The 22,500-nt window shown below is 42.0% G+C and overlaps 1 protein-coding gene across 2 annotated transcripts in view; it reads left to right on the top strand.

The window, feature by feature from the left end:
• Nucleotides 1-11,886, top strand: part of plxnb1b (plexin b1b) — a 160,304-nt gene extending 148,418 nt beyond the window's left edge. For both annotated transcript variants that reach the window (XM_088309882.1, XM_088309883.1), the window contains 5 exons: nt 1-47; nt 239-303; nt 418-493; nt 2,978-3,052; nt 10,036-11,886. The exon at nt 1-47 is cut by the window's left edge and continues 101 nt beyond it. In XM_088309882.1, the coding sequence (XP_088166008.1) occupies nt 1-47; nt 239-303; nt 418-493; nt 2,978-3,052; nt 10,036-10,140 (368 nt within the window). In that variant the 3' untranslated portion in view covers nt 10,141-11,886. The remainder of the gene's footprint in view (nt 48-238; nt 304-417; nt 494-2,977; nt 3,053-10,035) is intronic.
• The last annotated feature ends 10,614 nt before the right edge of the window (nt 11,887-22,500 follow it).

The raw sequence follows: 22,500 nt of genomic DNA, 5'->3' as shown, positions 1-22,500 counted from the left end.
AGACCTTCATGGACTCCTGCACCATTGCTGAGCACAAATTGGGGCGGGTAAGGAGCGGACGCGTTTTCTGTTTCCTGGCTAGAAATTTCCAAACAGTCAAAATATTTAAAATTAACAAATTTCATGTGGCTTTTAATCTGATAATAAACATAGTGATTGAAAATGTTATCCTCAAAGAAGAAGTAAACTGTGGAAGTGGGTCAGACACAAAATTAATGTTCATTGCACTTTTCAACAGGATTCGCCCATCAATAAGCTGCTGTATGCCCGAGATATCCCCCGTTACAAACAGATGGTAGAAAGGTATGATCACATTTACTTTACAAGTAAAAAAAAAAAGTAATTTTTGTACAAAGTATGTTCTCATTCATATGAAGCAGCTTTTAACCTCTATCATCCAACGTAACATTATTGCAGATACTATGCTGACATCAGGCAGACGATCTCTGCCAGCGACCAGGAGATGAACTCTGCTCTCGCTGAACTGTCAAGGGTGAGTGCAGCCAAGCATTTTTACATATGTTCCAGAAACAGACCTGGGGTCTCACTTATCAAAGCGTGCCTAGGTTTCAAACAAAAAGTGCACAAAATCCGAAAATAGCATACGAAAAAAATCCCACCTATCAGACCTTGCATACGTACACGCACTTGTAAGGCAATTTCCCTTGATGAGTCACTGAACTTACAACTCGTACATACTGCCCTCGACATTCAAATATATCCAGATAGAGTCAATGTAATAGCAGTACATGAAAATGAATGAGTCATGCTGTTTGTGAAAGGTGAATAATGACAACAATGCTTATTAGCGGCGTGGAAACAAGAAAGGGAATACAGTATTGTTCATTAGCCTAAGTTGGCATCGCACAAAAAATAGACGGACAGAAGGGAAAAAAAAGAAAGTGATCGGACTTAAAGACCTAGTGTGAAATCAGTTCAGAGGATGGTAAATCAAAGCTTTTTCAGTCACAAGTAAAGTAATTACACGCTATACAATCAATGAAGCAGAATTGTTTTTTTTATATGGTTTATTAGACACAATAATAGTTTTCCCAAAGTTAGATTCTGACGAGTGACAAACCCTGAGAGACACATGTGGGAATGCAAATCTTGCTGCACTGACGTACATTGCACTGAAAAAAAGGACTTCATGTTGCACGTCATTAAAATGTGTTAAACTAATACAGAACATTAATTTACTTATAAGGGAAACACGGGAAATAATAAGTAGATCCATTGGATAGATTTTTTTTTCCTTGATTGCGCATTGTTAAAATGTGAAAAGCTGTCATGTATATGACAGTAAAATCTAAAAATAATAATAATAACAAATGTTTTATCTCAGCAATGAGCCCATTCTGGTTCCATACCATTAATTCGTGTAGAAGTGCAACTTCAAACCCCAAACCCAACTCACATGTGAGTGAGGCCCGTGCTGCGGGTGAACAGCAACACAATCACCTACTGAAATAAAATCTATTGGATTATTTCATTGGGACACGTACATCGGTTGCGTATGACAAAATTGTGTTAAATGAACATATATCATTTAAATATTTTAATGGAAATGAGTAGAAATGATCTCGGTTAACCACTTTAATTTGCAACCAATGTACATGTCCCAATTAAGTAAATTCAAAGTCTTTTTTTTTTCCAGCTGATACATTTAAGGCATATTGTCTCTCAAAGGACGTTGCCCAGCCAGCCCCACCTCCAACAACCCCCACGCCCTTGCCACCCCACGCTGCACCACGACGCGGTTTCACAATCGGAACACTTCATTTACCCCAGAAGGGGACTTCAAAAAGCGTCAGCGGCGAGTTTATAAATGGACTTACAAAACATTAAAAACAAAGTTGTACACCAAGTGCAATATCTATAAATATAATCCGCATGATTAATGTTTGGTATTAAGTGGAACCGGACAAGTGTCATAGACATAAGCTTCATGTCACCACCTCAACGACTGCATTTTTTACTTTTCTTGTCCCCAAAATGTGCGTACGGATGCACATACTTTTTCCTCACAATTTATTTTCTTTTTTTTTTAAGAGAATCGCATGCACAGGACATTGTGTACGCTTCTTTCAAGCCCTCTTTCGTGTCTATGCAGTATTGGAAAGTATGGCTCATACACACTTTTCAATTTTTGTTTTTGATAGGTCACCTACCTAATTTGTGTAGAAAGTTGCGTATGTATCGTTCACGCCCCGTTTTTGTGTAAGCAGCGTTGATAAGTGAGACCCCATCACTATAATGAAAATGCTTGGAATTGTCCAGGTAATATTTTAGGTCAAATTTTAACATTGTCAACTGTAAGCTACATCTTCTGAGTTGCTGGGACACACATGCTTGTACCAAACACCAGGCAATGATTATATACAGTTGGGTCACACATAAGGCCAAATGGGTTAAAAAAGGTATCAACACAACTTTTTGGGTTATTTATTTAACCCCCAAAGTGGGATCAAATGAATAAACCACTAATCAGGCCATTTGTATTGGGGTTTCTTTGCACATTGTACAAAACAATCCAATATGTGGGATTGTTTTATTGATTATTCATTTGACCTAATTTAGTGGATTCAATGATTAATCCAAGAAGCATCTTTCTATTTTTTACGCAATTTGAGTTATTTTAGACCCAGATGTTGCCTTAAGATTAAACAGAGTTTAAAATACTTGATGTATATTCATCCTTTATTTTTTTCATAATGCTGTAATGAGCAATCAAAGTAGTGTTTTGCTACATTGTACATTTCTGGTTCTATTGTCTTCCTACGCAATTATGTGTTTCTTTTTGCCGTCACTTTCAAAATGAAAAATAAACATACTGAGCTGAAATCTCACTAAGTCTCACGAGATTCAGTATATGGAACTTTTAGTGAGTTGATCAATAATAACGTAAGATGTTAGTTTATGAAACATATGTATGTTTTATAGTTTGGATTGACATCTAATATGACTTTTGTTTCAGAACTATTCAGGAGAACTGAACTACTTGGTTGCACTGCATGAGCTGTACAAGTATATCAATAAATACTATGACCAGGTACGTAAGTGCTCAACCTATCAGTGTACAGTATACGTGTATTAATAATAATAATAATAATAATATTCCCTTTATTAGTCCCACAATGGGGAAATTCGAGATTCGAACCCAGGCCTCCTGGGGAGACTGGGTCCGGAACGCGGCGCCTTAGACCACTCGGCCATCCATTAGAATTGTCCTGTGGCGGATAAGGCATTTATAAGGATAACCAGGAAAAAGAATTGTAGCAATCATACTTGGTCAACACTGCTTTAACTGGTGAACACATACAATCATGTCCGAGCAATAAGCAACATTGAGCTGCCACGAGGGGTGCCATGCGTCCTGGCAAACTTAAAAATGATTGAGCAGTTTTCGTTGAATTCACATGGGAATGAGAAAAAAAGTCAAATGTTCTGGGAAAGCTTAAGTAGTCCCGGAAAATAGCAAACAGCTATAAAGGGCCCTCGCAGCCCTGGCAACGTTGGGGCATTGGCACATTGAGATACTGGCACATTGGAATTGCAATTTTTTTAAAAGATGAAAACCAATTTAGATCAAATATAATCTCAATAATGGGCCAACAATTTTAAATGAAATGTAAATGGCCTACTTCCTTTTGAGTCTAGAGTAGGGCTTCTAAGACTTTTTGTAGATCGGGGCTGTTTACATGTGCTTCCAAATTTTGCTAGCGCTTATTACGTGTCATACAACCAGGGCTGCTTCGCGAACAACTTGTCAGGGCATTCGAGACCCGTTTTTTTTAAATCACACAATAACCTAATGAGATATCAATGATGCCGCGGGGCCTGATGTTGCAAAATTTCCTGAATTTTAATAATAATAAATTAGATTTGGAAGTGCCTTTCAGGAGACTCAAGGACGCTGTGCAGAGTAAAATACAAAGTAAAAACACAAATAGGGGTAAAAAAACACCAACACGTAAAACAAACTGGATAAAATGCAAAAGTGGACGAGGGACATATCTGGATTTAAAGAGAGTAGTTAAGGTGGAACAGACGGGTTTTGAGTTTAGTTTTAAAAACAGGGAGCGTGGTACAGATATGATGTCTGCTGGGAGAGAGTTCTAGAGCAGAGTGGCTGAAGGCTCTGGCCCCGATGGTGCGGAGGCGGGCAAGGGGTACAGTGAGGAGGACGGAGGCAGAAGATCGGAGAGCGTGGAATGGAGTGGCAATATGGACGAGGCCTGAAAGGTGGGGAGGGGCGAGGTTGTTGGTACCAATTTATTCCAAAGTAGTGTTTTCTTGGCAAAAGAAACATTGCCCTTGCAATAGCTTTTCACAAAAATGCCCAAGCTTCATGTTGCAGCATCATACAGGCCAAAAACACTCTTCCGACCTAATATGAGGTGTATCTGGGTCACAGTTGACAGAAAAACATAATTTTACGTTCGTATGTATGTATATGTATGTATATATGTATGTATATGTATATATATGTATGTATATATATATACATATATATATATATATACACACATACATATATACACACATACATATATACATACATACATATATACATGCATATATATATATATATATATACATTATATATATACATTATATATATATATATATTTACATTATATATATATATATATATATATATATATACAATTTTTTACAAGATTTGTTTATGTGGCTAAAGACACTGAATTGTAAAGTAAATAGATGCAAAATGGCCCGCTTCCTTCTAATTTTCATTGTTCTAAGTGAAACGTACAGATGGGGCTGCTTTTTACAATATATCTAGGGAACGTTAGCAGGCCATCTTTTAAAAATTACACAATAAACAAAGAAAATCTTGTTTGCCAGGCCTTGTGTATGTGCAAAGTTTCATGAGTATTCGTGAATGTTTAGATTGAACCTTCCCTCTGAGTTACCCTATGCAGTCTCCGGCCGAACCCCTGCTCCTGACCAGCAACTGGGGCCCCTGAACCTCGTCCTCCTAAGCACGGCCATTTTATCCACTTATGCTGCCCTCCACAGCATTGATGGTTTTTTCTTGACACTGTTCATAATTGCCTAGTCAATTATGGACTTTGACTTTGGGAATTCTGGGGGGGTGCTGTGCCGTGACCCACAAGGGATAGACATTTTACAGCTCCAACTTTTGTGAAATGCGCAATATAAGTAAAGTTGTATTGTATTGTACTGACTGAGACAGGTATTATTTAAATCCATCCATCCATTATTTGAGCCACTTCTCCTCACAAGGGTCGCGGGCGTGTTGGAGTGCATCTATTGTAAATGTGTTTGTTTTAATTTGCGTTCTAATTACCTGCTAATTTGTATGACGGCATATGGATAGCGCTTTTTTTACAGTTCCAGCTGTTGTAAAATGCGCAATATAAATACAATTGTATTGTATTGTATTGTATTGTATTCACACGTGATGGGTATGAACGGGAGAATGTTCTTGGATCAAATGGATGATAGGGATGAAAGAGTTGAAGGGAATTGGCTTCTTATTTGCAATGTGAACAGTCATGTGGGGAGAGTAAGAGGTACACGTCTCCTCATCCCGTCATTTACCGTATCTCCACAAATTATTAGTATGACAGTAACGACACAGTGCAGTGTACTGTCATTCAATCCATTTTGTGAACCACTTATACTCACCAGGGTCGAGCGCGCGCAACAGTTGTCGACAGTAGTAGTCTACATATTATTGGACATCATAATCTGGTGATGAAATTTACCTCTGTGCTTCCATTAGCCTGTAGCACAGTCACACTGAAGCGTGGGGATTCTGAGCAACTCGCCAGGTTTCTGTGATTAATAAATGTAAGAGTCCCAAACTTGGCGATTTCCCGCTAGTTGGTGTTTCAGATCACCCATTTTGGATCTGATGTTGGATGGTGAGAGACTCGCAAGCTGAGTTTGACATTTGTCATAGCCTAGCCCAGGGGTCGGCAACCCGCGGCTCCCATACCGCATACGGCTGTTTGGCGCCGGCCTAGCGGCTCCCTGGAGGTTTTCCAAAAATGTTTTAACATGGAAAAATATGGGGGAGGGAAATATATGTTTTGTTTTAATATGGTTTCTGTAGGGGGACAAACATGACACAAACATTCTTTACGTTTTCCAATGCTGTAAAAATGTGTAGAATAAATATGAAATTTCAACAGTTCTGTCAACGAAGATTTGCGTCATAGCCTGCGACAGACGTTTCTATCAGCAGGGCAGGATGCCTGGCAGGTGGCTGTTTTAAACGAACCAGCGGCTGTGTGATGGGCCATGGATCCCAAAGGGAAAAAGAGAAAATAACTGAGCAGAACAGAGGATTCAACGTTTCTTGGACCGAATCAATTGCATTCATTGTACCCAATTAGGAGTGAGAGAAGAAACGCGATTACATTACTTCTGGAGAAATTAGAGGAGCAAAAAATAGATTTAAGAAGTGGATTGCATTTCCAAACTCTACCACTGCCGCAGGTATTGTTCGCAACCCGGGATAAGAAAACGCGGAAAACCCATCACAGAAGGTGACGACATGAAGAAGTCATTCATCAACATATAAGAACACCCATTTGCAGACTAATACAAAAAAAATTAAAGACATACCTCGCTCCGCTAATACAGTGAAGTAAAGGACCGTTAAAATGGCAGGCAACATCACCGATCAGCAAATCAAGGGTGTTAATTCAGCGCCTGCATATTAAACTGCCTGTGATGAGTCCTGTGATTTGATCAATATTGAACAGACTGCGCTTTTATGCAGGCATGTGAAATCCGATTTCTTAATTGCATTTATTTAATTTCATCAAAGCAGTGAAACAATTAAAAGTTAAACTTGAGGCGGCATCGTACAACAGAGTAGTCAAGTGGTGCGTCTTTCTCTACATGATGAACTGCAGGGAAATTTAATCATGAAGGCTCATTATGTATTTGTAGCCAACTTAGTCATTTTTATAGTAGGCTAATAAAGCTCCTAATAGGGCTGCACGATCTTGGAAAAAACTGACATTGCGATTTTTTGGGGAGGCTGCGATGTACATTGCGATATTGAACCTAGAAAAAATATTCACCAGATGACTCAAATAGCTCTGTTTGGGAAGACTTTGCTTTGTTTATTATACAGCACTAAGATGGCCACTTGATAGAACTACGTGCGCCACGGCATTTTATACCTTTTGTCGAGAGTGCAGATCATTTTTTTTAAACCTCTTCTTCGTGACGGTGTTGAGTTGCTAGCACGGTGTCTTTCGCCCCGTGAAAAGTTATTGCGTTTGTGATTTGTCGATGCTGACTTCTTGTCATAAGGTGTTATAATCAAGGCGTCTGTCATTGTTTTTTGAGGAGATGGTTTTACAACGGGTCCCACTTATGAGTTTGAACTGGTGATACGGGGGCTCGTAATAGCGATTCAAATGGTCGAACGGGTTTGTTGTATTACCTCGTGTTGTAGCAACAATGGCGATGCACTGTCAGCAGAGGTTTTTTTGTTTGTTGTATATTGCTTTTTATGGCCAACATAATTCCATATTTCGGATGATGACTTTCTTTTGGGGACTAAATCTACTGCCGCTTCTGCTGCCGTCTCCTCCTCCTGTTTTCAGGACAGACTGCAGTGGCTGTGAGAGTGGAGGCGAAGGGCGGGGGGACGTTGACTAATTAGCAGGGGGGGTGAGCAAGACGGTCTGTGTAGTCTCTACAATGTAGAGCATAGTGTAGCGTGCTGTTTTTATGAAACAAACAAAAAGTTTCCGTGAAAAAAAAGAAGATAGAACCTCGCACGTCCTGCGATGTGACTATTGCGCATGCGCACATCGCAATTGCGATGTCCAAACGGCATATCATGGAGGCCTAGCGCCTATAGATGTGTTTGCGGCTCCAAACGGATTTGTTTTTTGTTTTTTTTGGTCCAATATGGCTCTTTCATCATTTTGGGTTGCCGACCCCTGGCCTAGCCACAAGATTGGTGAGTTTCTTCTCCTCACAAGGAACAACAAAACCTTTGTATGTTTTACCCCGCTGTGCTTCACTGAAACGTGGCTCAATTAATGCATCCCGGACGCCTTGCTACTACACCTACCGTCTTCACTGGGCCGTACTATACGCTTCTACATCAACAAAAAGTGGTGCACTGATGTCACAGAGCTCAACACACCCAGCTTGGAAATGGAATTGCTAACTACTACTATACTATACTAAAGGAAATTAACATTGCAATGTTAAAAAAAAAACTGTTTTATACAAACAACGATGCAAAGGGCCAGAAATCAGTTACAAACTTCATGAGAGCACCCTCCCCACCCAGGCAGTGAACAATAAGTGACTGGCTGACGATCTAAATCAAATTTACTCAAATTTTATTTATATAGCACTTTTCATACATAAAATGCAGCTCAAAGTGATGTACAATAAAACATCCCATTTACAACAAAAACTAAAACCCACACCCGCCCACCAAAATAAACACAAGGCACATCCACATGCATGCCTGAACTCGCATTCACACCGCCTAATAAACTGTCTTAATAGAAAGACAGAAATGGCATGGCAAAGCACAGAAACACCAGATGAGAAAATGTACCCACGGTAGGTTATCTGCGTTGAGAGGAATGACAGCCCACGGCCACAGGGAGTTCCACCATCAACGAGTTTCTGTTTTGGGAGGCCAAAGCTTAGTTAGACAGTCCCGCAGTCCGCAGTTGCTAGGGCAGCTTTTGTGACGACTCAACCAGGAGTGGGTCAAACACATTGCCGTTAATAGTACGTGATCACACTGGGTAGGGGGAGGGATGTCACTAGTCACACACTCCTTACAGTCACGGTTTTAAATTCAAACCAAAACTATCACCCAACATCAACTGAACAGCATATTAGCAATGTAACAACCAAAACAAGGAACAAAGAAATATAATTAACACAAAACATGTATCTCTCATGTCATTCATATTCCAAGTGCTGCAAGACATTCTGGGAGTGCCTCAGCCAATCAGATGGCTTGTTCGAGAGATGTCGTGAGTGGTGTGCTTTGGGCAGCGTGTTTTGTTTTTTTGTTTTGTTTTTTTGCAGGGTCTGTTGCCTAAAGGTTGATCTAACCTGTGATGTTTCTTGTTTGCAATAGCTTTAATGATGAGATAGACTACGACGTAGACAGCAGCCCTTTTATCCAGCTTGCTCCTGCACGTACTTACTGGTCTGTTGCCAACTGACTGTCTCAAACCGTGACCAACAGGAGTGCTCATACCAGTCAATTCTGCAGTGCTTCGTAAAACTTTATCAACAGAGGGTTCTAACGCACACCGAAAAATGTCCCCGATGGTCAAGCGGAGTGTGCAAGGATGTCACGTGTCCAGATCTATGAACTTGTTCCGTATACAAGGCGCTCTCTGCATTATAGGGCGCACTGCCCGTCTTGGAGAACATTTAGGACTTTTGGGTGTGCCTTGTCATGACAATATGGAAAATAATATCAAGGAATGAGTGGGAACCCTGTTGACACTATATTAGTTACAGACAGGGATGTAATACTGTTACTATTACACACTGCAATGTGGCTGTGATCCATTCCCATGTAATAGATGTGTACAGTAACATCCATCCATTATCTGAACCGCTTCCCCTTGCGGGGGTGCTGGAGCCTAGCCCAGCTATCTTCGGGCACTAGGCGGTGTACACCCTGAATTGGTTGCCAGCCAACCCCATGGCACACAAAGACGAACAGCCATCTGCATTCACAATTCAGGGTGTCCAATCAACCTCCCATGCATGTCTTGGAAATGTGGGAGAAAACCAGCGTATACGGGGAAAACCCACACAAGCAATGGGAGAGCATGCAAACTCCACACAGGAAGGCCGGAGCCGGAATCAAACCCTGCACCTCTGTATTGTGAGGCCATCATGCTAACCAGTCTCTCACCGTGCCGCTGTACAGTAACATTAGATAATAAATGTGATGGGTTATATATGTGTAACTTTCTAAACCTATTTTCCCCTCAACCTCACCACAATTTTCTTACTTGCCCACAGATAATCACGGCACTGGAGGAGGACACTACAGCCCAGAAGATGCAGCTTGGCTATAGGCTACAGCAGATTGCTGCCGCTGTAGAGAATAAGGTCACAGACTTGTGATAGGACCCTCCCACCAGTGGTATGACAGCGGCGTAGGAGTACCTTGCTGGTTGAACACGCGCTGACTGAATATTTTTAGGACTGAACGCTTACACAAAAGTGGCATAGTTTTTAGATCAACTTCACAATTTTATTATTAAGCATCTGAAAACTAAGATGGCTGTAGTTGACCTCCTAGCCTTTTTTGATACTATGTGTGTATGAGACTACATATAGTCAACTTTGGGTTTTTGTAAGAATATGACAATTCCTTGGCAAAATAAAGATGGGATGTATAATTAACACAATACAAGCCTGTTGTCATGGTAATGTTAATTAATTTCATTAGATTTTTGCTGTATGATAAAAAAAATGTGTGTGTATGTCTGGCGTTGCGTAGTATGTGTGAACAGTGATCCCTGGTTGTTTTGATGGCTGTCGCTCAACCTGTACTGTCTTGATGTCAAACTATTAACAGTCACCAATGTGGTTTAGTGGTCAAAATAGCTGTAGAAAACCTCTTCTTTCCTACTTAAGTGTTTTTTTTATATTGGGGAACTCTTTGTCACATGTTTTAAAATACATTCCCAATGCCCAATTGGATACAAGTTTCCCAAGTGCTGCTTTCTACCTCAACCTGCTGCGCTGCAAGACATGGTTTTATTTTAGTGTACCAGCTTTGAGTGTATTTGAATCCTGCTCACTAAAGTGATTCAAAGGTACTTAGAATATAAAAGTGTTGTTTTACCCTTATTTTGTCTTACACATTTTAGGCCTACTGATTAATACTGATGTTACCCAAGTGCACAGGTCACTGGACCAATATTTAAAATAAAAAAAAGACAAATCTACTCTTTGTAACGTATTTTAATGAATTTATCTCCACAACTTGTGGAAACCAAAAAATTTAAAATTTTCATTTAAGGTTTTATCATACATTTTTTCCACAATCCTCATGGATTAAATGTTTTTTGTTTTTCTTTTTTTTAAACCCTGTGCTACTGAAACAGGGGTGGAAAAGTGTACATCATGATTAGTTCTATGTACCACATTTTGACAGAAGCTATGTATTCGATAAGTTTTGAATTGAAGCTTATGTACTGCTGCTAGTTGTTGGGTCTTGATCTGGATTTATTCTGCATTCGATTGGGGAATGTTTAAGACATGATCCATTTAGGGGTTTTCATTATTTAAATAACAAAAGGGTCAAAGTTGGGTATTTTGGTGATGGTCTCTCCCTTCTAAATGTTGTGTGGCTCTTTCATTGGATGATCTTGATTGCGAAGGCATTGCAGTGATGAATGAACTAACTTATTGGGCCTTGGTAACACTACTTGCACCATCAACTTTGCATTAGTTTTTGTAATGTTCAAAAATCATCCATATGGATTTCATTCTCAAGTGTTGTAACTGCAACAACTTTCAACATGAGACCTTTCTACACCATCTCAGTTCTGACTGTTAATGAGCTGTAAATGCAGCTAGAAGATTTACAGGAGTGAATGGCTCATATTCTATTCCAGACAATGTCTGTTCAAATTGCAATAAAGGATTGGCATTGGTGAAAATGTGCTTTCGTAGGGAGAAATGTTACTAAATTTGGAGCTGTAGAGCAGGCTTTGCAAGGAGCAATTTTGAAGCTGTTAATAATTTTGTGTTATCATTGTTCTTACTGTATTCAAATGTTACTGTAGTCATTTAACATCTGAATTGAGAGGAGATGCAAATTCAAACCATTGATGAAGTAATAAAATATTCTTAATTTTGTGGTCGTTGTCCTGTTCTTTAAAAACATACAAGGGTGGCTATACAACGGTTCGATTTCATTTGGTGGGCAGGTAAGCCAAATATCTTATAGAGCTCCCGGGATGAGAGAATACACCACTATCTGTATGAATTCACCCATCTATATAATCTTTATCCGTATCTGCACTTGGACTGGGTGAGGCATAAACTGGAAGCGGGTGTGGTTTAACTGAAAATTGTGGGACTGAATTAGGTACATTACTTTAAGTCTTAAATTGACATGATTAATCAGACGTTGCTATATTTCTTTGAAAACTAATTCCAGAACAACCTCAATTGTGAAATGAAATGACCATTTACAGAAAATGTTTTAAGAATACAGTATGAATACAATAATCCCTTGCCACTTAGCACTTCACTTTTCGTATCTTAAGTGTTTCTCACATCCATCTATTATCTGAGCCGCTTCTCCTCACAAGGATCTCGGGAATGCTGGAGCCTACCCCAGCTGTCTTTGGGCAGGCGGGGTACAGCCTGAACTGGTTGCTGGACAATCGCAGGGCACACAAAGACAAACAATCATTCACACTTGCAATCACACACCTGGGGACAATTTAGTGTTCAGTTAACCTATAAAGGAGTGGAAGAGTTTAAACCTGGCTAGTTTTGTTCGATGTCCTGCATCTTGTGTCACTGTTATTCTGTGGAATGCTGAGTGTGTGGCTGGTGAAGCTGAACAAAGAATGTGAAGGTTTGGGAGGTTTTAGGTTGGTGCCTGGCGCAGACAGACACCTCGAGGGGGAAGGGGTCGACAAGAAACTGGACCCTTCAGCCACAAGCAGGAGGAGCCACCACGGGATTCGGCGGGGGAAGAAAGACCAATGAAAGCAAGCTAAAGTTAACTGCAGGATACACATAGCCAATAGAATCATGCCAGGATGCCTTTGTCTTTGTATAATTTACATATTGTATAGTATGAATGACTACTGGGCAACTCGAAAAAGTTCTGGTTAGTTACATTCACTGGTGGCAAGAGAGGTGTAGAGTTGTATTGAGAGGGACCCGAGACCCAGGTGCCATGTAGAAATCTGTGTATTGGGAATAAACCCACTTGTGCGTGAAAATGCCGGCTTCCTGATACCTTTCTATTGCAGAACGAGCGCGCATGTTGTTGGATGAGTGAGAGTTGGGTAAGGTCGCAAATTGGAGTCAGATTATTAATTTGAGTTTACATTGGGTTAAAGTTAAATTCTAACATTGATTTAAAGATAAATTCCAACAATTTATGGTGACCGCGACGCCATGCATGAGAGGTAAAAGAAGTTTGGAACTTCGAGAAAAACCACATGAGACTGGGTCTCGCACGTCCACACCAGGTGACGACCTGATAAAGGATAAAAGAGCCACACATCCGACCGTCTTTCCTCTTGGGCCCACAGTGAAACAAGGTAAGCAGAACCCTTTCAAATTCTGCACATTGGCAACGCTAAAATATAAGAGGAAGGAGGAGCGGAACGAAGTAAAAGTGTAACAGTGTGGACGCTGGTAGTGTGTAAAATCTGGGATTTACCTACGAGCATAATTAATGAAGTGTAATAGTGTGGACGTTAGTAGAGTGTAAAATCTGGGATTTACCTACTAGAATAGTTTGGAACTATTCGTGGTTAAGATACGGTCTAAAATCTGGGATTTACGTATCGGGAATGGTTTAAAATCTGGGATTTACGTGTCTGTGTGGAAGCTGTGTGAATGTGAAGGCTAAAATTGTTCTGCGTAAGAAGTGTGTTTGGGACACGCACGAGTGGATTTTGATTTCAAGATGGCGAAGGAGAGGAAGTGTGATAGTGGTCTCCCGGGTGTGGCACGGAGATTAAGAATAAATTAATAAAAATGAAACATAAAAAAGAGAAGAAAGACATGAAGTAGGGATGAAATAAGAAAAGAGAAAGAAAGAAAGCTAGAGAAAAGAGAAAGAAATTGTGTCAGTGTAGAGATTGGAAGTTCAAAAAGAAAAGTGTCAGGTTCGCCGGTCGGCGAGGAGGAAAAGAAACAAAGAAAAGGATAAGAATTAGGGTCTGCTGCAAGGAGGAATTGAAGAAATAAATATTTCATGTTTCATACTTGAGTTGATGGTCTTTCTATTAAGGTAACTGTAATTAGTAACTGGAATGAAATGCACAGATGGAAATGACACAAAGAAAAAGAAAAAAAGATTGGTATTATGAAATCTTAATTGAATGAAGCTTTTGAGAGCATGAGAAACCTTTGCAAGAGCATAGGTGGTTCCTGACTTTGTAGTTTGTGATATGATACCTTGATCGTTTTGAGTGGCTTTGGTAAGGCTACAGTGAATTTGGAAAATTAAAGGAAAAAAAAAGAGTGAGGAAGATTTTACAGAAGGCAATGGGTATAGGTGTAATCGTAAAATCATGAGTGTGCTGTAACAAAGAGTTAACAGCTCTTTGAAGTTAGATGCTCGTTCCCAAGTAGGGGGAGGAAGTCAGAGAAAGAGGATGAAGTGATTGAAAAAGTGGAAGAAAAGACGGAATGTCTGAGAGGCATTCATCCACAGTTGCCGTATCCGACGGCGCCATTAATGGCCCCGTAGTCACCTTGGGGGGGCAGAATGGTTTGAGATGCAAAAGATAACATTCACGGATGGCACCAGCGACCATACAATTGATCGAACAGGCTGTGAATAATGAGAGAGAGGGGGCGCGGAGAACAGCAGGGGAGTGTGGAGACGCCCATGCTGGCCCCGGGGGGAGCACCAGCAGGAACATGTAAACATTTCAGACACAAGAGGAAAAACAGGCATCAATGGCAGTCGTTAACTGATTGAAAAGGAAGATATGCCTTTTGGTGCTCTCGAAAGAAGGTCACAGTCCTTTTGTTTCAAAGGTCTTCTTCTCCATGTGGTCGAGCATTGATCGCATTGTGGAGCAATTCTTCTGCAGTGCTAGTGTAGTAAGGTACGGGATAAAATATATGTATTCAACCTAACAATAAATACAAATTAGCAGGGAATTAGAACACAAGTTAAACACTGAAACGTGCAGGGGATGCCTGAGGAACAGCAGGGCGGCGACAATCTTATTAAAATTTTAATTTTTAAGCAAAGGGATTATGGTTTTGGGATAAGTTTTAAGTGAAGTATTCTTTGAACATGTTGAAAGAAAATCTTTGGAACGGGGAATATCTAGCAATTGGAGATTGGTTTACCAAATATAAAGTACCAAATATTTACCAAATATTTTTGTCGATGATTTATTAACTGATGTGTATTAAATGTGACAAAGGTGGAAGACAGATGTTTTTTTGACTGTACGACGCGAACGCTGACATGACAATTTTAAAGGACATGACAGCATTCCATAAATACCAGACTGCTAACATCCGCATCTATGAGCTGTTTGATGTCACAGGTGCAGTTTCGTCAGCTACGTCCAGGAGAGGAGAAACGACATCACGGAGAGTGAATGCGAAAAGCAAGAGACCCACAGTTGTAAATTTTGGCATACGCTGGCTAAATTGAGGCAAAATTAAGGAACTGCCAGCACAAATCTCAGTGGAATCGAGGCGGACGCGCCAAGGGAGGGGTCTCTGTGTGGAATTGGAAAGTATCTTTTGGTGAATGAAAGTGTGAAAGAAAAAGTGTTTGTATGCATATGTGGTTTGAGTGAATGTTTAAGGAACGGGCCTCAGGAAAGAAACTGAAAATTGATTGAGGACACCAGCAAGCCCTTACAGTACTAGGGATGCAATGGGCGGACAGGCCTGATCAACCTGAATCCCTATTGCACTCCCAAGTATTGAGTTTCAAATTGTTATTGGAGAAAGATTGGAGTAATTAAATTCAAACATCAAGTGAATGGTTGATTGACGTTATTACACAAAATTTATGCAAAACTGAAAGTTTTGGAAGGAAGATAATTTGGCCCTTCTCACTGGCAATTGCCACTCCTCCAGCTCTCTCCACAGGTTTGAAGTGACATGTGACCTGTGTGACCAGAAGGCCGGAGAACGCTTCAAATAGCGCCTCACCACGCCCATCCCGGAGGTTCTCCTCAACAAGGAGGGAGAAATAAGATATTCTAATTTAGGGTCCACGGTACAGATTAAGACATAGTTGTTGCGTTAGCCTGCTCATGTGCCCCACAAGATTTATCATTATTCACATTGGATGCGCACACACCCAGACCAGGATAGGGAAAATGTTGTTATAATGTTTCGACTTTTCCATAATATACAGCGGTGGCGCTGTTTTTATGAAAAATACTCACTTAATGCAAGGGTAGGTTCGTTGTAGAGGCTGTTTGGAAGAACTTATAGAATACCTCAAATTTAAGAACAAATGGGAAATAGATGTTGAAGCAACTTTAGCTGACCATAGGTGAAAAGTGTTAGGAAAACAAAAGACAGGCGCAAATTAAGAGTGACAAGGATCTTTCTGTCTCCCAGCAGGGCAGTAAACTAGTAAAGCCAGGATACTGGGTGCTTGTAAGAAGTTTGAAGATTAGACATTTGTAATTACCCAAGGGGGAAGGAAGTGTTAGTGACAGCTCTCACAGCTGTAAAGATAGCAGAAAGGTCAACATTGGTTTATTCGACACGTTGTAAAAAGGTCACGTTGGTTGAAATCTCCTACAAAGGAGACACCAGACTAAGAGAGGTTTATACAGAGTTACAAGCGGGACAAAATTTACTTAAGAGGAACTGTCCTCACTTGAGGCCGAGGCCAGACCTGCTGACCAGCCTGATGGTCACCAGCTAAATGGGGACACCTCAGGTGAGATTGGCCGTGCCGTGCATCAGATATTTCTGGCCTGTTGGGGTCGATCTTGCTGTGTCTTTCAGGTGGGGAAGGGGGAGACAGGCCGGGTCTATGTGGCCAGGGCGAGACGTGAATGGAGTGAGACTTCCGGCAGTGACCCATCCAATAATGTCGACATTACACAGCTGTTCCAGTTGGCCGTCCACAAGGGCGTGCACCTTCCAGTGGCAGACATCAGGCGAAATAGTCCATCAATGAAAAAATGCTAATCGGCCTAAGTAGAACACATTTTGTACCTAATTTTGCACGACATCAGAAAAGGAAAATATGGGATTGGATTAAGGAGCGTGACTAAAAATTGTTGTACTTGCAGGTTTAGGAGGCCAAGAGAGATAAAAATATTAAAAAAGAGGAAGCAGCTAAGGCAGCCACCGACGCACGCGGCTCCCATTGGACCTGCTCCTTCCAGTTCTGCTGCTTCTGAGCAAGGTTCGGTGACGCAGCGCCACAGCAGACTGGCGTCCAAAGCAGGCCGGTCAACGAGGTCGGGACTGCGGTAACAGAGGTACGGGTGGTTATAGACAGGGATTGTGAGTGGGGTGTGCTCTTGCTGCGGGGTGTGGGGTCACTGGGTGATGAGCTGTCCAAGCCGAGCCACTTTCTGGAATGTGCCATCCTCCGGTGTCATATCTGTCACAAAGAGCTCCACCAGCGCAGGGGGGCGCCACCGTTACCCACTCCCAACGCACTTGACACAAACCCGCTGGTACCCCACTCCATGACAGGGGGCCGCGGAGCTTCAGCGTTCGAGGACTAGCAGGTCCTAGCATTCCGGGGACGGTGGATGGACAAGTTTTCGATGGTGCTGGATATTGGGGCGAGCTATGAGCTCCTTCCGCAACCCCCACTGAGCCATGTGGACTCTCGAGATTGCCTGAGTCACCGCCATTGACTGAACGAACACTGGACTTTGAGTGGCATTCCCGGATGGGACTGAACTTGACTGAGCACATCCGTCAGAGAAAGCATATGTCGTGCTCTCTTCCTTCCCAGTGGCTGAACTGAACTGAAACATTTGAGGGCAGCTCTGAAATCTGGTTCTTCATTCTCCCGCGGTAGGGATGCCCTGTTCCTGCTCTTGTCTGTGTGGTGTAGCAACCCCCACCCATTCAATTCACCAAATTGACATATCACATTGTACATGTGATCACAAACATGATTTGGTTTATCAAAAATGCATTCATCCAAATTTAGTCATGAGTGCATCTTGCGTTAGAATTATATATTTGTTATGTCTACCGGCGTTGCCTCGCACGCGTGCCTTGTCCCTGAGCAGCGGAAATGGTATGAATTGTTTACTTTCGCCGAGCCACAAATCACATTGAATATTGATGCCCGTCATCATACTAAAGGTCTAGACCCCATAGTTGTTGAATACTCCGCGTCACAATCGGGAGATCATATTTCAGCACCGACTACAAATTCTTTGGTTTTGGGAACATTACTAAATGTCGAAATTTCCAGAGAAGGGTCGCTCGGAAGTGGTAGTTCTGTGTGTGTCTCTGCTAGAGGTGTTGTGGACCCAGGCCCCGACTGATTTGGGGCTCGGCTCCACAGCTTCGCGATTGTTTTTACTGTCTCTAACCCCTCCCCCAGTTGACGGAATTAGTGTGGGCACAGCCTAGAGGTGGATTGAAGCATTCGGGAGTCAATAGGAGGTGAAGACTGCAACGGTCTTGGAGCTGTCTATATGTCTTGTAGAGCACCTTTTCTTCCCGTAAGAAAAAAAGAAAAAATGGTTTAATTCGGTATCTGCGTTATTATAGTTTTGGGATTTTTTTATTTTAAGCATAAATGGTTACCATTTCGTTTGGGTTGCTTTAAAAATTTGGCAAAAAAAAAAACAGTCAAAATTGGAGCGCTAGCTCGAGGCTTAATTTGTAATCTCGAAACACAGTTAGATATTTGAACTCAGTGAACTCAGCAGCACTGGAGTCGGACATCACTCCGTACATCTACCTCCGGGTGCTTCCCCGAAAGTGGACTGAGCCTCGCTGGTAAGGAGAGTTTAGAGTTCTGGCTAGAACCTCACACGCCATCCAATTGGGAACTACGGAACAAAAGTGGTACCATAACCCACAGTTGCGCCCGGCCCCAGTATTTGTGCCCGCCAAGGTTGAGCTTAGAGGTTGACCGCCCGGACGGGCAGGTCAAGAGAGGGAATGTGTAGATGGCATGAAGTGGATTAAAGTCGGACTCGAAAGTGTCTGAACAAAGACGATGACGATGCAAATGTTTAACTTATTGACTATTTTGCTTGCTGGCGTGTGCTTTGTGTGGACGATGTTGGCGTTTGAACATAGGATGCGGGATGACAGAAGTGATGGAGCGAAAGGAGCATGTAATGGAATGGTATGGTATGGAGCAGAGCGAGATGATGGTAAGACGCTGACTCAGACACAACAACTACTGCTAAATCTGAAAGGTAAACAACCGACACAGGTGAACACTTGGGTGACAATTTTTAATTGGACACACCCGTGGAATGATGTGGGAATAAAAAAGAAAGAGCCTATTTTTGACACCCAAGTTGCAAAACAAAAGTTCACCTGCCTAAAAGTTAAATGGGACTGGTCCTGGGATTGGAAATATCCAGGAGTCATGGTGTAATGAAAATGTGTCCTTGCCAGCAGGAATCCCTCTCGCTCATGATGATGTTTGGCTGTGGTGTGGAGAGAAAGTGCTGTACGATAGGCTTCCCACCAATGCCTCAGGTAAGTGCGCCCTGGTAACGCTGATCATGCCAGTTAGTGTGACAGCCTGAGATCTGGCCAAAATGGAATGGGAAGGCGTTGGACAACGGAGAAGAATCCCCTTCCTTATAAGGAGGAGAAGGGACATGCAAGAATTGTTGAATGCAGGAGATCCCACATATATAGATGCAATTGGAGTTCCAAGAGGGATCCCTGACGAGTATAAATTGGTGGATCAAATTGCGGCAGGATGGGAGAGTCTTTTCCTGTTCGTTACAGTAAACAAAAATGTGGACCGGATTGATTATGTCCACTATAATGTCCAACGATTGGCAAACTTCACCACCTCGGCACTCCAGGCAGTGCATGAGCAATTGGCTTCCACATCTCTTATGGCATTCCAAAATAGAATGAGCTTAGATATGGTGTTGGCTGGAAGAGGAGGAGTGTGTGGTATTTTTGGGGATCAGTGTTGTACTCTGATTCCCAACAATACATCTCCTGACGGTCGCCTTACCAAGGCATTGGAGGGTTTGCGCACGCTAAGTGACAAAATGAAGGAGCACTCAGGTGTGGACACCAGTTGGTACTCTGACTGGTTAAACATCTTTGGCAAATGTAAAAGCTTGATTGCATCAGTACTGATTTCTATCGCTGTGTTTGTCGCTATTATGGTGTTATGTGGATGTTGTTGTATTCCATGTATCAGATCATTAACTGTTAAGACAATTGAACGCACGTTGGGGCCGCTCCCTCCTGGTGGCCCGTACATGATGATCCCTCAGAAGGACCCCCAGGAGGGGGGGACAGCTGTGGCCCTACGGGAGTCCGGGATGTGAGTATGTGTAGATGGCCTCAGCGACCTGAGGCCATGAGGAGGGAATGAAATTTTCTACGGATTTTCAACTAGAATGACATTTTCTATTGATTTTTAAGTTTTACTAATTTTCTATTGCTTTTTAATCTTTTACTGATTTTCTATTGAGCTTTACCTCACCTTCTCTTGATTTGTAAGTTGTTACTTACTTTTCATTGTTTGATTTTTAGCTCGTGTGTAACAATAAAATAATGGGTTCGAGTGATGACCTCAGTTGTCTGAGGTCATGAGAGGGAATAAAGGAGTGGAAGAGTTTAAACCTGGCTAGTTTTGTTCGATGTCCTGCATCTTGTGTCACTGTTATTCTGTGGAATGCTGAGTGTGTGGCTGGTGAAGCTGAACAAAGAATGTGAAGGTTTGGGAGGTTTTAGGTTGGTGCCTGGCGCAGACAGACACCTCGAGGGGGAAGGGGTCGACAAGAAACTGGACCCTTCAGCCACAAGCAGGAGGAGCCACCACGGGATTCGGCGGGGGAACAAAGACCAATGAAAGCAAGCTAAAGTTAACTGCAGGATACACATAGCCAATAGAATCATGCCAGGATGCCTTTGTCTTTGTATAATTTACATATTGTATAGTATGAATGACGACTGGGCAACTCGAAAAAGTTCTGGTTAGTTACATTCACTGGTGGCAAGAGAGGTGTAGAGTTGTATTGAGAGGGACCCGAGACCCAGGTGCCATGTAGAAATCTGTGTATTGGGAATAAACCCACTTGTGCGTGAAAATGCCGGTTTCCTGATACCTTTCTATTGCAGAACGAGCGCACATATTGTTGGATGAGTGAGAGTTGGGTAAGGTCGCAAATTGGAGTCAGATTACTAATTTGCGTTTACATTGGGTTAAAGTTAAATTCTAACATTGATTTAAAGATAAATTCCAACACCTACCATGCATGTGCATATTGGAATGTCGAAGGAAACTGGAGTACCCGGAGAAAACCCACACATGTACGGGGAGAACATGCAAACTCCACACAGGAAGGCCAGAGCCTGGAATCGAACACTCCACCTCTGTACTGTGAGATGGACCTGCTAACCAGTGAACACCGTGCCGCCCATTTTTCTAACATATTCATATAAAATAAATAAAATACAGCCCAATTGTGGAGGGACTCATTGCTTCAAAGAGACGAATTGACTGAGGTTTTGTACATACTCACAGGCTTTCATACAAGGCGCATGATTGGTTCCCGCCCGCAAAATCAACCGATGAGTAGATTTATCCCATGAGCGGATTTGCTGCGCATCATCGCAGCCTCTCCAACCAAGTACAGCTCGCTCAGTTCGAGGACGATGAAACGGCGGTAAATAAAATGTTAGTAATTAAGTTTTGTCTTACCTTACCGCGAATCCTTAGTCCAAATGTCCTTGTTGATGTTCTTGTGCAAAGCTGAAGTTAAGCCATGATTACTTCTGCAACAGTGCTTCTGAGTTTTTGCGGGAGAAGGAAACAAAAACAACAAACAAGACAACGAAGAAGAAACACAGCATCAAAAGCAGAAGTGACTGTAACCTTCTCTTTGCACAACAGCAACATAAATGGTTTAAAAGTGCATCAAGCCACCAGGATTGTACCTTTGTCTAAAATGCACTGCAGGATTATAGTTAAAGTAAGATTTTTATTTTAGGATGTGACTTGTATATCGCTTTTCTACCTTTGCTACTCAAAGTGCTTCCCACTGTTAGCTCGTCGACGTACTGATGATGTAGCATCAGGAGCCAACTGGGGGTTCAGTATCTAGCTCAAGAACACTTCAACATGGTCACATTGGACAGGAATCAAACCCCCAACCTCTGAGTTGGGAGTCAACCACGCTACCACTGATCCATATCGCCCCAGTCAGGCACCAGTCACTACACAAATACAGTCTCCCTCAGAAAAGTACGGATGCATGCTAACAGATTGACATCATTCATCGCGTTGGGCCGAGACGTCCAGACGGCTCGACCCGCTCAATTACGGTCCTGTTTGCTTTAGGATGACACCAGGATGCTGTTTGGAAGGAGGCAAAAGGTTCCAAGTTTCTTCTTGACGACAAGCTGAGGATCACTGAAGCTTTATCCCCTGAGGATAAAGCTGCAAGAGAAAAGCTTTGGCCTTTGGTTGAGAAAGCAAGAGAAAGAGGGGGGGAAAGCTGTTTTCCGTGGTCCTTTCGTCTTCATAGATGGGAAGAAGATGGACTTTCCACAGGTAACTTAAATTGGTCTTTTTGACTAATTGGGCTAATC

This window comes from Idiotropiscis lumnitzeri, chromosome 11 (genome assembly GCF_059441095.1).
Source record: "Idiotropiscis lumnitzeri isolate Australia: NSW breed Sydney's pygmy pipehorse chromosome 11, RoL_Ilum_1.0, whole genome shotgun sequence".
NCBI lineage: Eukaryota > Metazoa > Chordata > Actinopteri > Syngnathiformes > Syngnathidae > Idiotropiscis > Idiotropiscis lumnitzeri.
Note: the sequence above shows the minus strand (reverse complement) of the source record. Positions and strands in the feature narration are given on the sequence as shown.